This window comes from Podarcis muralis, chromosome 5 (assembly GCF_964188315.1).
Source record: "Podarcis muralis chromosome 5, rPodMur119.hap1.1, whole genome shotgun sequence".
Taxonomy (NCBI): Eukaryota; Metazoa; Chordata; class Lepidosauria; order Squamata; family Lacertidae; genus Podarcis; species Podarcis muralis.
The window spans coordinates 73,687,280-73,701,116 of record NC_135659.1 but is presented as its reverse complement, the minus strand read 5'-3'; the positions used below and the strand labels follow the sequence as shown (position 1 = coordinate 73,701,116).

Below are 13,837 nucleotides of genomic sequence, written 5' to 3'. Positions count from 1 at the left end.
CCTAGCTTTGGGTGGGTTGGGGAGGCAATGCATGATTTATTTTTTTAAAAAAGTATAGATTGCTTTTTAAACCAAATTGTTCCCAAAACAGTTTACAAATATATATACAAAAAGCTAAACCACAGTGCAGTGCTATAACTAGATGAAAAACCAGACCTTTTAAATAGTCCAAAGTACTGCTAAACCCAGCAGAAACTGACATGAGTGTGGCAAATAATAATAATAATAATAATAATAATAATAATAATAATTTATTATTTATACCCCGCCCATCTGGCTGGGCCTCCCCAGCCACTCTGGGCGGCTTCCATAGAAACCAAAAATACAGTAAAATATCACACGTTAAAAACTTCCCTGAACAGGGCTGCCTTAAGATGTCTTCTGAATGTCAGGTAGTTGTTTATCGCTTTGACATCTGCTGGAAGGGCGTTCCACAGGGCGGGCGCCACTACCGAGAAGGCCCTCTGCCTGGTTCCCTGTAGCTTTGCTTCTCGCAATGAGGAAACCGCCAGAAGGCCCTCGGCGCTGGACCTCAGCATCCGGGCAGAACGATGGGGGTGGAGACGCTCCTTCAGGTATACTGGGCCGAGGCCGTTTAGGGCTTTAAAGGTCAACACCAGCACTTTGAATTGTGCTCGGAAACGTACTGGGAGCCAATGTAGGTCTTTCAAGACCAGTGTTATATGGTCTCGGCGGCTGCCCCCAGTCACCAGTCTAGCTGCCGCATTCTGGATTAGTTGTAGTTTCCGAGTCACCTTCAAAGGTAGCCCCACGTAGAGCGCATTGCAGTAGTCCAAGCGGGAGATAACCAGAGCATGCACCACTCTGGCGAGACAGTCCGCAGGCAGATAGGGTCTCAGCCTACGTTCCAGATGGAGCTGGTAAACAGCTGCCCTGGACACAGATTTGACCTGTGCCTCCATGGACAGCTGTGAGTCCAAAATGATTCCCAGGCTGCGCACTTGGTCCTTTAGGGGCACAGTTACCCCATTCAGGACCAGGGAATCCTCCACACCTGCCCGCCTCCTGTCCCCCAAAAACAGTACTTCTGTCTTGTCAGGATTCAACCTCAATCTGTTAGCCGCCATCCATCCTCCAACCGCCTCCAGACACTCACACAGAAAAAAAAGAGAGAGAGAGAAATACAGACTAGCTGCTAAAAGCAGCAGTAAAAAGATTGATCTTTAAGGCCTGTTTAGAAAGGATGGAGCAAAAGGATGGAGGCTTCCTAACTTGTGAGGCCGTAGCCAAGAAGTCCCTGTTCCATATGCACAATAGCCTATCTTTATAGGTGAGCACCTAAGTGGGGCATCTGAAGCAGATTTTAAGGCGGGGAACGAGGTCTTTTAAATATAAGCTGGGTCTCAAACTATTTAGGGCCTTAAATGTAATCACGAGCACTTTCAGTCAGGCTCAGACACTGGTATAATATGGGTGTAATATGCTCCAGCTTCCCAGCCACAACCTGTGGGTGGGCAGTTATATTTTGCACCAATTGAAGTTTCTGAACCATTTTTAAAGGCAGTCCCAGGTCTTTGTAATGTCTTTGTCTTTAACATGTTGCTTTTACTCTCAATTGTTCGTTGATCTACTGTTCTACTAAGTTGTATTTATACTCCCTGATTGTGACATTGTGCCATCCATTCCAGCCTTTCCGTTCCAGACCTAACGCCCAACGTCGGCCTCTTCTGGTACTTCTTTGCTGAAATGTTTGAGCACTTCAGCCTCTTTTTCGTGTGCGTCTTTCAGATCAACGTCTTCTTTTATACTATTCCCTTGTCGGTGAAACTAAAGTAAGTAGACTCTTTTACTCTTGCCTCTCTCTTTGTTGCTGCTGCTGCTGCTTCCTCAGTTTCTGCTGGCCAGGGGTGTTAATTTTTAATGCTGCTGACAAAAGCTTTTGCTGTGCAAGTTAGTGTAAAACCATCACCAGGAGTGATCAGTGTTCTGGAGGGGCTCTTATTGCTCATTTTAGTTTGGCTAATCCTTGTTGAGCATCACTATTATTCTTTTAGCTGAAGCTTGGTTTAACATAATTCTGTGCATGTAAGAGAAAATATAATTAACATAATTCTGTGCATGTGCTGTATTCCGCATAGCTCATTCCGCATGTTTCAGCCAGAACCTTCAACCTATCCATGGTGCTCACCTGGATCACGAAGCCATAGCATGCTTACACAGCACATGCAATCCAATTCAAATGAGATGGAGCAAACAAACATGTCTGATGCCATGCTTACAATTGAGCCTTATTCGTTGTATAAAAGGGACTCTGCATATAACAGCAGAATTATTCAGTGTTGAGTTTGAGGTTTTAATTTAACTCCTTTATACCTCCTGAGGAATAATGGTGTAGTTAGGGTTGACAGTGCTGTGTAGCTCAAAATATGATCCCCTTCCCCTGGCAAATGCAAATTAAATAAAGTGACATAAACATTGCTTTGTATGCATTATTTATTTATATATTAGAAATGTTGTGTCTTTCAAATAATTTGGAGCTACAGAGGACGAAAAAGATACGAAAGTATGGATGAGGTTTCATGTGTCGCAACCTGTTGTTACAAAACTATACACAGGCTGTTTCATCATTTAACTTCATTTATTGTTATTATTTAGGTATCTGTATGCCTCTCAAGTGGGTGGTTTGCAATAAAAAAAATTAAGATATTAAAATAAGACTTTCATAATAACAGTTCAATCTAAAAATCAGAGTAGTTATATTATGCTTAAGAGCCTAGACTGTTCAGAGTTGTTCAGCTCATAAATGTGCCACTTTGTCAATCTGTTTCATGCATCTTATGAAAGCATTTTGCTCGCAAAATAAGTAAGGTGTCTCTGAGGCGCTATCAAAGCATTGCCATGTTGTGTATTGATTTGTTGACCGTGGGTCAACAGAGGCAATTTGGTGGGACAGAGGGTGCGTGTGGGGGCAGAAGGCAGAAACCCCACTGTGCAGGTGGAAGTCCTTATGCAGGGCTTCCGCTGATGGGACTCAGGTGAATGCTTCCCTCTGCAGCTATATTTTATCTGTATAAGTGCTGAAAATGAAAGCTATGAGATCAAACTTGAGAAATCACTATACATAGTTGTGCAAATCAGAACTTAAAGTCACTGTGGTTTTTTTTACTTGTCCTTGGAAGACCAGGGTTAAAATACCCTGGCCTCAGCCATGAAATTAGCTTGGTAGCCTTGTTATCTCACAGGGTGGTTGTGAAGATATAATGCAACAATGCATAGAAGCCTAGAAGCCTCCATTATTAAGTAGCAGTCTTGGGAGATCCATTTTGTCCTTCTTGGTTGGAGTCATGCCACACTCTGCCTGTCCCATGTGCTTGCAAAGCTAAGAATAGCATGGAAGGGATTCATGTGACCCCATGTTGTGACTGCAGTGTGATGGCACAGTAGTCTCTCTCAGTTTGAAGGCACCGTCGTCTGCCCCTTTCACACCATGCTTTCACTTCCCAGCAACTGTGGCCAGTCTGACTTTGCCAAGATATTTCAATCTAGTTTAATATCTCCTTTCCTCATCAACTGTAGCCACAACACATACTATAGGCCCAGTCTCACATGAAGTTATTCTGAAAAGGGATGTGATTGCCATTCAGTTTGTAGGCATCATCTTTGCCCTGTCGAAGTCAGAAGGCAGCCATGCTTCTGCCTGCTTCTTGCACAAGACTCCCAGCATGATGTATGGGAGGTAGAGCAATGGAGCCAGGCCATGAATCTTAGCGGGTGGCCTTGGGCACGTCTCTCGGCCTAAGTTAGCTCACAGGTCACCCAGCTTGCAATTTATTGTGAGGATAAATCGGGACAGCTACATTCACGCCACTCCTGAGTTCCTTGGTGGAAGGGTGGGAGATTTATTTTATTTTTCCATTTCCTCCAGAGAGCTCAAGGTGACATACGTGGCTCTCGTCCTCCCCATTTTATTCTCCCGACAACCCTGTAAAGTAGATAAGACTGTGAGAGTGGCTTTCAGTCAAAGTAGGGATAAGAAAATGTTCTGTCAGGGCAAGGATTGCTCATTGTTCTATAGAATGTTCTCCTTCCTCTCTGTTCCCCTTAAATACGTTCCAGGGGTTCCTTCAACCCTCTGGAGAAGATTTGGGGATGGCACACGACGCTCATTGGTGGAGGAAAGGGAGGGGATCTGCCTTTGCACCAGCAGAAAATTGTGCAAATATGTGGAATACTGTTCAATGTCTAACCCAAGGTCACCCAGTGAGCTTCATGGCTGAGCAGGGATTTGAACCCTCATCTCCCAGGTCCTACTCGAAGACTTTAGCTGCTAAACCACATTGGTGTGGCTGTCAGAGCTTTGTGCATTGGAAGGGTACAGCATAAGAGTTTGCTCCTCTCTCAGACTGTATTGCTAGACTCTCAAGTTGTGGTCTTTCTGCACACATGCATTCTGCTGCCTCTGTCATTGTCTACACCCAATTATGTCCACCATGTTTCCTTATGCTACCAAACTTGTACTCATGTTGAGTGCATATGATGTCATCTAATGAAATATGGTGCCAATACGACAAAAACTCATAGCTAGAGTGTATATATCACAGGTGAGGCTAAACTATGTCTGAATGCTGGAAGAAGGAGGGGGGCAGATTTTGTATTTTAAATACTCCTGGTGGCATAAGGCTAGGCTCCATCCTGACATGGCAGATTTCCCCAGGCAAAGAGCTTTGATGCAGGGAGTGTTCAAACATTTGATTTCCTCCCCAGTGTGAAATGGTGCTATCCCTGCCTAAAGGTTTTAATTTTGCTGTTAGAAGGCCAGCTGTTTACACTGATAGAACAGGAGCCTCTACCGTTCCTGCAGCATCTACACCATCCAGTTATTTACAGCCTTTTATGTTTTCCCCCTCTAGGGAGCACCCCATCTTCTTCATGTTTGTTCAACTTGCCATAATTTCCATCTTCAAGTCCTACCCAACTGTGGGAGACATTGCCCTTTACATGGCCTTCCTTCCACTCTGGAGCCACCTGTATCAGTGTAAGTTATTTTGCGTTTTATTCTTTCCCCTCCTCCATCCCTAGTCCGGTCTTTTTTGCCCACCTTGGAAAAGCCATTAGTGCCGTTCTTTGTTGGAAAGCGAGCGTAAAGTAGCATTTAAAACGACAGAGGAATGATTCAGCCAAAGTTCTAAGACCTTTTGATTTCAGTAGGAGAGAGCCAAGCACATGCTTATCTTTCCCAGTGAGATCAGTGGAATTCAAAAGTGATTCGTTTGTGCTGATCTAAAATTGGACCGGAGTGTGTATGTGTGTGTTGCAGCTCAGAGCTCTGGCATTTCACCACTCTGGCTGTTCAGCTGCAGCTTGCAATTGACACTTGCTCTTCTTCTTTCTCCCTCCCTGTATGTGTGCAGACTGAGAATAAATCATTCTTCAAGATGGCTTTAATTGCCTGCTGTGATGACGTTGACAAATTCTAGTGATCCAGCCTCCTTTCACAACAGGAAGCATTTGTTTTTCTTCCTGCAGTGACTTGCTTGGGGGCAGGTTTTGTAATCTCAATCGTTCAGCTGTGGCTGACTGTATTTTGGATTAAGAATTTAACCTGATTCTTTTTTAGTTCACTTCTGAGTTCAGCCTGGATATGCAAGCAATTTTGGTAGGATCAAGTATCATGAAATCTAATTAGTTTCATCAGAATGCATAAAAAGAATTTCCAAAACCTCCCCCCTCCCCAGTTTTACTTTAAAAATGTTTAAACTGGTTTTGTCAGTGAATCACCTTGGGAATTTTTTTTTTTTGTTAAAAGGGGCTATGTCAGAAGCAAGTAAGTAAATTGAAATGCTTCACCAACAACCAATATTAGTTATGAGAATTGACTTGTGCTGGCATGACTAGTGTGTCTGAAAAGTAAAAAAGGAAATGCTCTACAAAAGCTATACAAAATGTTTCATTGTATTTTAAGACAGGAAAAGTTTGGTCCAAATTTAGCCTTCCATTCAGTCCCCATCTTTATTTATCTTCCAGTGTTATTGCTTAGACTTTTTGTATGTTGCACCTGCTCAAATAAAAAATGTGGAAGCGATGGGGTGGTGGCATTGGGAAATGAGTGCAGAATAAGCCTGTCAAAGCTTTCATGTGACACAGGAATTGTAGTTAATTATTTATTCTAACTAGAGGGATTTCTATAGCAGCTGTCTCTGGAGCAACCCTCTAAATTAGTATCTGCCACCCCATTGTAGTTGGTATGGTACAATGCCAAGGACTCATTAGGATACCAGCTAACCACTTTTAATGACGCCTCTGCTTTTTGTTGCAGTCCTCCGGAATGTCTTCATCCTTTCCTGTGTGCTCATTGTTTGCTCCCTGCTCTTCCCGGTTTTATGGCATCTCTGGATTTACGCAGGAAGTGCCAACTCAAATTTTTATTACGCCATCACTTTGACGTTCAACGTAGGACAGGTTAGTAAAACAAGGTGTTGGGTGAGGTTTAAGTAGCCCTCTTTTAAGTTCCTTGTAACAGATTTTGTAATGGACACAGAAATCAAATATCATAGGAATCTTGGCATTACAGCAATAGGCTAGAAAATGTGTGCACGCACATGTGTGTGTGCGCACGCGCATGTGTAATATCTAGTGAAATCTCCAGAGTCGGAGGGGGATGTGTAAGATTTCATTGTTAAGTTGCCTCACACAGTTCCATGCCTGTCCCATGGGCCGGAGCTTAGTTGGAGAATATCTCCTTTGTATACAGAAGGTCCCAGATTCAAACCTCGGACACCTGTCTTAAATCCTCAAGAGTTGCTGCCTGTGCCAGTTTTGACAATACTGAGCTAAGTGGACCGATGGTCTGTCTCAGCATGAAGCTACTTCCTAAATTCCTATATAATGAATGCCTGGAATAAATTTAATAATAACATAGTCAGATATGCTCAGTTTTCATAATTTATTCATGTTTTCTTGGTGCATATTTTATGTTTAGTAAAGACAGGGCTGCCTAGCTAGCATCTTATCTTTGAAAAGCGATTTGTCAAAATGTGTTCATGTTGTGTGTTTTGTCCTGCATTTCCTGTCTCTCTTTTGGTCCCAGATCTATACAGCATAAGAACAAATACGGGGAAGTGTAACTGCAGGATTTTGTTATCTGAATGCTATTCTTGTACATTCTGATTTGGGGCATGGCAGCTTAGAAAAGCAGTTGCTTTCCCTTGTTATAGGTGGATTTTTCGATTTGGCTGCTAGCTCCCTGGACCCAGCTGCTCTTATCTGGCTCACCACATTTCACTGTGCAGCCAGGAGTGTTCTACTATTACTAAATGTTGGGTCACCAGGAATGGGAAGGGGCACCGCAGCAATCTTGCAATTGCTTTAGATCTCCTTCTTAGCTATATTGCTCACTGTGCTGGAGTGTTCTGTATCAGAGGTTCCGAATTTCCTTTGCATTAAGCAGATTTTGCTGTGAACTAGTAGGGAGCGGGGAATTACAGATGTGACTGTGGGCCTCCCATGATTTGTGCATCCTTGCATGGTATGTAAGCTAATGCCAAAAGGGTGTCACATAGTCGTCTTTTGTTCTCCTTGTGCTGAGTACATCAAGGTAATAATCCACTTCAGTGGAGATTTTGGCTTCTAGACTAGGTCTCCTGTTACTCCATCTGTCTACTTTAATTGCATATTTCATCATTTGAAGCAACGCCCCTCTCCAAATTTCATCGTTGCATCTATTTCTGTTCCAACAAAAACAATTAAATTTCTCCCTGTTGCTGATCTCCTGTTAGCTTCAAGATAATTTCTTGCAGAACAGTTTGGTTTGATTTTTCTCCTGAAAGGTATTAAATGCTCATTTTAATATTAAAAGGGACATATAGTTGCTTTGCCAGTCTCTGGGGTTGGCAAATTGGTCATTTGCACTGAGCATTCTTCTAACTTGGGCTTGCTTAGAAAGAAAAAAGCTGATATATTAAAGAAAATAGAATAAAAACTGTTGTGAGTGTTTGGTACAAAGGCAGAGGAGATCGTTAGAAATACATCACTTTCAGGATCCTCACTGGAGAGCAATAGGCCCTGAGATATTTATCCAAACTACAGCTTTAAAGATATGGGTTAATTAGTGAAACAACAGTTTTTCCGCAGTCCCTAACTGATATGTTATATACATATCACAGATTGTTATATACATACTCTGATCAACCTAGTTATCTGATTAATTAAATTTATGGTAATTGAACTGCATATTGTGTGCATGAATCTTGTCAATACCAGTATTTAGTGAATGTGTGGGACTTACTGTCTGATAACTTTTACACTAGAATTTCTAACTTGAAAAGACAAAAATGGCTGTGTTCCTCCATCCCTAAACTGCCTATGACATAGGCTTAGAAATAGCAAGATTGCAACGCAGAGTGAATTCAGTGTATACTTGTCCACTTTTTACTAGCTTTGTGATGTCTTTTTTAAAGCATTTATTGTCTTTGTAACCGACTTGGTCTCCAGTGGTTCTTGCTTTAGATGCAAGAGGTTCTGGGTTTGAATGCCACATGGGACCTTGAATTGGAAAAAAGAGGGTCTGAACTTTTAGAATTTGGGGAGGGGCCATAGAGCACATACATTGCACACTAAAGGATCCCTGGAATCTTCATTTGTGTTGGGAAAGGCTCCTACTTTAAACCCTGGAGAACTCTTGCCAGTCAGTGCCTATGCTACTAAGCTATAAGACAGCTTCCTATGGTCATTGCAAATATAGCTAGCGGGTTTCTTAACAAATTAAAACAGAAGTGCTCTGAGGACCAGTATGAGCCTGCAGGCTGGACATAAGTATTTGGGAAGCTGTGCATTCCCAAATCCAATTGCAAGAGTCATAGTTTGTTTCTGCCGCTATTCTGCATCTCCTCTAGTAGCCTGAGCCTAGATATGCTTCCGCAGTTCAGTGGGGTTATTTTCCAAGGAAAGTGTACCTTGGATTTCAGCCTAAGCTGCAGTCCTTCACTTTGTCCAGTGTGTCTAAGGCAGGGTTTCCCAAACTTGGGTCTACAGCTGTTTTTGGACTACAATTCCCATCATCCCTGACCACTTGTACTGCTAACTATCAACCTCCCATCAACCTCTGGGGATCAGTATTGAACACTTTGGGAAACCTTGATGTACACAGAAGGCTCCAGGTTTCCATGCAGAAGGTCCAGGTTCTCTAGGTAGCGCTGGGAGAGTTCCCAGCACAAAACCCTGAAATGCCGCCATCAGTCTGTGGAAACAGCACTAAAGTAGATGCTCTGATTCGGGATAAGGTAGTTTCCTATGAAGATTTTTGTGAGCCTTCAGTTGCAGTCTGCAGTTGTGCAGTCCACTCTGGTTTATCATCTCATCTGCTGTTTGTGTAAACTAGTTCAGAGTGTTAGGTTTCGAAGTTCAAATCCCCATTCAGAGTCACTCCATACTGTATGTGACACTGTTTGACCGATGACTACTTTAGCCCTTCACCGCTTGTCCCTAAGTTTCTGGGAATCCACATCTCCTCTTCATCTTTTGAGTTTAACCATGGAAGACCTGCAGTATATAAATATGGAGTGACTTACAGCTGGATATAGTTAGGTCAGGGATGGGAACCTATGGCTCCCATCAGCCCCAGCAGCATGACCTCTGTTTAGCGTATTTTTCGCTCTGTAGGACGCACTTTTCCCCCTCCAAAAATTAAGGGGAAATGTGTGTGCGTCCTATGGAGCGAATGCAGGCTGCTTAGCTTCAGCGATAGCAACGCGAAGCCTCCGAAGCGCAGAGGGAGCGCTCCCTCCGCGCTCCGGAGGCTTCGCGTTGCTTTTGCTGAAGCCTGGAGAGCTGTCTTAAGCCCGCGGAGCGCAGCGGGAACTCGCACTGCGCTCCAAAGGCTTTTGGTTCCTTTTGCTGAAGCCGGAAGAGCAAGACTCTCCTGGCTTCAGCAGAGAGGGAGAGCTGCGCAGCGCCCCTTCAGCGAAGCGGGAGGAGAAATGGGAGGGGCTCCGTTTCTTCTGCGGCTTCGCTGAAGGGGCGCTGAGCAGAGAGGGGGAGAATTTTTTTCCCCTGTTCTCCCCCTCCTATGGTCCGGTGCATCCTATAAAGCGAAAAATATGGTATGTTTAAAAGTGTGCCTTAGAAATTGCAAGCTTTTTAGGTTCCCTTGGTTTCTTTTGCTTGAGTAGATGGTTTTCCGCACAGATGGTTACTTTCAGTCTCCTTCATGCAGAGTGACAGGTGTGCTGTCTTTTTGAATATTAATTGCAAGAGGAAGAATTGGGTCAAAATGAAATGCTCCAGGGGTCAGGTGCACAGCACACTGGAAGCCATTAAAACATTTGCTGCTGTGTTGGAGAAAGATAAGGTGCCTATGTTCTGAAGGCAAATAAGTGTGGGGGACACAGTTCTGTTCTGTCCACTCCCCAAGCTCTCAGCCTTCATGCTTCTTTTGCTGGGGGTGGACAGTAGCAGCCAACTGTAGCAGAAAGGGTTAGTGAAAAGGGTGCTGATAAATTTTTATATTTTAAAAAAATTGCTGGGATATGTTGGCTAAATGCATACGTGGTTTCTATTAGACCTTGCACTCTCACAAACTAGGATGCGACAATATATTTATTCATAGAATGATAGAGTTGGAAGGGACCCAAGGGTTATCTAGTCGAACTCCCTGCAATGCAGGAATCTCAGCTAAAGCATCCATGACAGATGACCATCCAATCTCTGCTTAAAAACCTCCAAGGAAGGAGAGTCCACCACCTCCTGAGGGAGTCTGTTTCACTGTCACACAGCTCTTACTGTCAGAGAGTTTTTCCGAATGTTTAGTCGGAATCTCTTTTCTTGCAACTTGAAGCCATCGGTTTGAGTCCTACCCTCCAGAACAGGAGAAAACAAGCATGTGACAGCCCTTCAGATATTAGAAGATGTCTATCATATCTCCTCTCAGTCTCCTCTTTTCCAGGCTAAACATGCCCAACTCTTTCAAGTGCTCCTGGTAAGGCTTAGTTTCCAGACCCTTGATCATCTTGGTTGCCCTCTTCCACACATGTTCCAGCTTGTCAACATCCTCCTTAAACTGTGGTGCCCAGAATTGGATACAGTATTCCATGTGTAGTCTGACCAAGGCAGAATAGAGTGGTACTATTACTTCCCTTGATCTGGACGCTATACTTCTGTTGATGCAGCCTAGAATAGCATTAGCTTTTTTTGCTGCTGCATCACACTGTTGATTCTTGTTAAGCTTGTGGTCCACCAAGACCCCTAAATCCTTTTCACATGTACTGCCAGTAAGCCAGGTATCCCCCATCCTATATTTATGCATCTGGTTCTTCCTGCCTAAGTGCAGAACCTTACATTTCTCCCTATTGAAATTCATTTTGTTAGCTTGCGCCCAGTTCTCCAGTCTGTTAAGGTCATTTTGAATTCCCCCAGCTACACTTTGATATGTCACTGAGTTCTAAAAAGAAAAGGCATTTAAGGAGGATTGTTTATAGTGCTTCTTCTGAAGAAATTAATCTTCCTAGGAAATCAGGACATTGTGTAGCCTACAGGTCAGGAGTTGCTGGTCTCTTTCAGCCTGAGGGTTGCATTGGTTGTTAGCCACAGCATCTATGGCAGCTCTTCTCAGAACAGATTGAGCATTCCAGAATAAAATTGTTAAGATAATGCAGCATTGTTGGGTTTTTCCTTACTGCTTCAACACACAATCTGGCTATTCTTGAGTAGCTTTAGCACCCTTTTGTTACTGGTAATGTTTTTATGGTTTAAAAGCCTTACTGCTATGCAGGTTGGCTTGTGTCTATAATAGTTCAGTAAATATAAACCAAATAAACATTGATAGTGTAAAGTACAGCATGTCTTGGTCTGGAAGTGCAGCCATTTTGTTCCGAATGAATCAGGTGTCACTCCTGCATGTGTTTTCTTCTCTTCCCCTGCAGATCTTGCTCATCTCAGACTATTTCTACGCCTTCCTGCAGAGGGAGTACTACCTCACTCACGGAATCTACTTAATTCGAAAAGACAGGACAGACCCCATGCTGGTTCTCAAATAAAGTTGGCATCTGATGCGACTGCAGGAACAGACAACGGATGATACTTGGGGAGGGGTGGGGAGATACCTTTTTTTGCATATGGTGAACGGGCTCCTGTTTGGGGAATAACCAATTCAGTGCTGGTACAAAGCGTGATGCAGAGAGCATGAGAACAGGTTGAACAGCCCACCTGGGTGGCCCACAGCCGCATCAGAATCTTCTTGTCACCGCTGCGAATGCCACTCATCAGTTCTGGATAATTCCTCGGGACTTGATGAAATGCATTTGAACTGACACCAAGGAGGGGTCTTGCATCCAGGCAAGTGTCAAGGCCATGAGTGGTTTTATTATTATTATTATTATTATTTCTTGGGGAAACTCCTGGGAATTTTCTCCTTGAGGAAAGGAATAACTTCAGCAAGTGTTTTTATTTGGTTCCTCTTGCTGCTCTGCTTCCATTGCTTGAATTGGCAGCTCATCTGCCTGATGTACAGGGATCCTTGCGCCCTCGGGAGAGAATGGGCAGCTACTCTTGGACACTTATTCTCCTTGCACTGATACTGGAAACTGGGAGGCCCCAAGTATTCTGTGTGCAGTTTTGTGCTCTGGACAAATGGTCAGTTTGATGTGCGTCAGAGTGGAGCTGCCCAGTGGAACCAGCCTGGGAGACATGGAGATTTGCATTCTGCTGCATGTAACCCAAGAATTCAGAGGACGTTTGGCGGAATCACCAGGTGGATCAAACTTGTTCACTTTTCTTTAACGGGGAAACACTATGGACATGCAAACGAATCATTCACGTGCAGTCTTAGGAAAATGAAAATTAAGAGTTACAGGAAACCCAAAGTGAATGCATATTGACCAGAGAGGTCATGGTTGGGCTACATAATCCATTCAGCTTTTAAGATTCATAGGAAAATGATTCTTCCAAGCTCTTCCCAGCTAAGATTTGAGGCCAGAAAGCACAAAAGTGGGAGCACTGTTAATGGAATGTTTGGGCCCAACAGTAGTTATAACCATTACATATTCTACCCAAAGTGTTACTGTTTTAGTAGGAGAAGCAGTAAATTGTGACTGTATTAGAAAAGCAGCTATGCAAAAATGGCTACCCCGTCCCACCCACTTTTAATGCTTGTGTGTTCAGTTGGTTCACTTCCCTTCAGTAACCAAGAGACAGGTATTTTTGTTTGGAGATGGCTGCTATTTTTAACTCTTCTAACCCAGCACAGCTACGCCTATTTTCTTTCTCTGACATTTTAATTTTACCAATGGTGTGGTTCCCTCACCGGGCAGCCAAACGAGACCCAGCCAAACTCCTAAAGCCCAGAAGAGGCCCAGTGACAAAACCACTCCACCTTTATAACTATAAGCAGCAGAGATTAATTTCAGACCCACTGAATCTGCAATTTAATGTTCCCTCTGTCATTTTTTTAAAATTTTATTTTGCAAAGTTGCTCTACAGGCTATAGCTTCCTTTCTCTTACAGTGTATTAAAGCAATCTTTCAGAAGGGATTTTTTAAAAAATAAAAATAAAAAAGCTTGCCTTATTAAATTGCACTTTTAGTGATTTTCTAGAACAGGGCTGGGGAAGTTCAGACCCAGGGGCCTTCTTGGAATGCGCCTTTGAATTCTGATGAGCAAGAGGTATTGTCTGGATGGAAGAGAGAGGTGTGTGAAACTAGCCTACCTTACAAAGGCAAAATTTATATTCATTGCTCTGTCCACTTTTTGCCTATGGCCCCACCCACCATAAGATGTGGCCCCCGAAGGTTGCCAAGAAAGGAATGTGACCTCTGGCTGAAAAGGGTCCTCCACCCTTAATCTAGAAGACCTCCATAACAGAGTGACTTTTACCTAGGCAGGGCTT

At 43.4% G+C, this 13,837-nt stretch overlaps 1 protein-coding gene across 2 annotated transcripts in view; it reads left to right on the top strand.

Moving 5' to 3' along the window:
- The window catches only part of PIGU (phosphatidylinositol glycan anchor biosynthesis class U), a 29,029-nt gene extending 15,507 nt beyond the window's left edge, over positions 1–13,522 (top strand). For both annotated transcript variants that reach the window (XM_028734899.2, XM_077929216.1), the window contains exons 9-12: positions 1,650–1,793; positions 4,872–4,996; positions 6,278–6,420; positions 11,877–13,522. In XM_028734899.2, coding sequence (XP_028590732.2) covers positions 1,650–1,793; positions 4,872–4,996; positions 6,278–6,420; positions 11,877–11,990 — 526 coding nt within the window. In that variant the 3' untranslated portion in view covers positions 11,991–13,522. The remainder of the gene's footprint in view (positions 1–1,649; positions 1,794–4,871; positions 4,997–6,277; positions 6,421–11,876) is intronic.
- Positions 13,523–13,837: the final 315 nt, after the last annotated feature.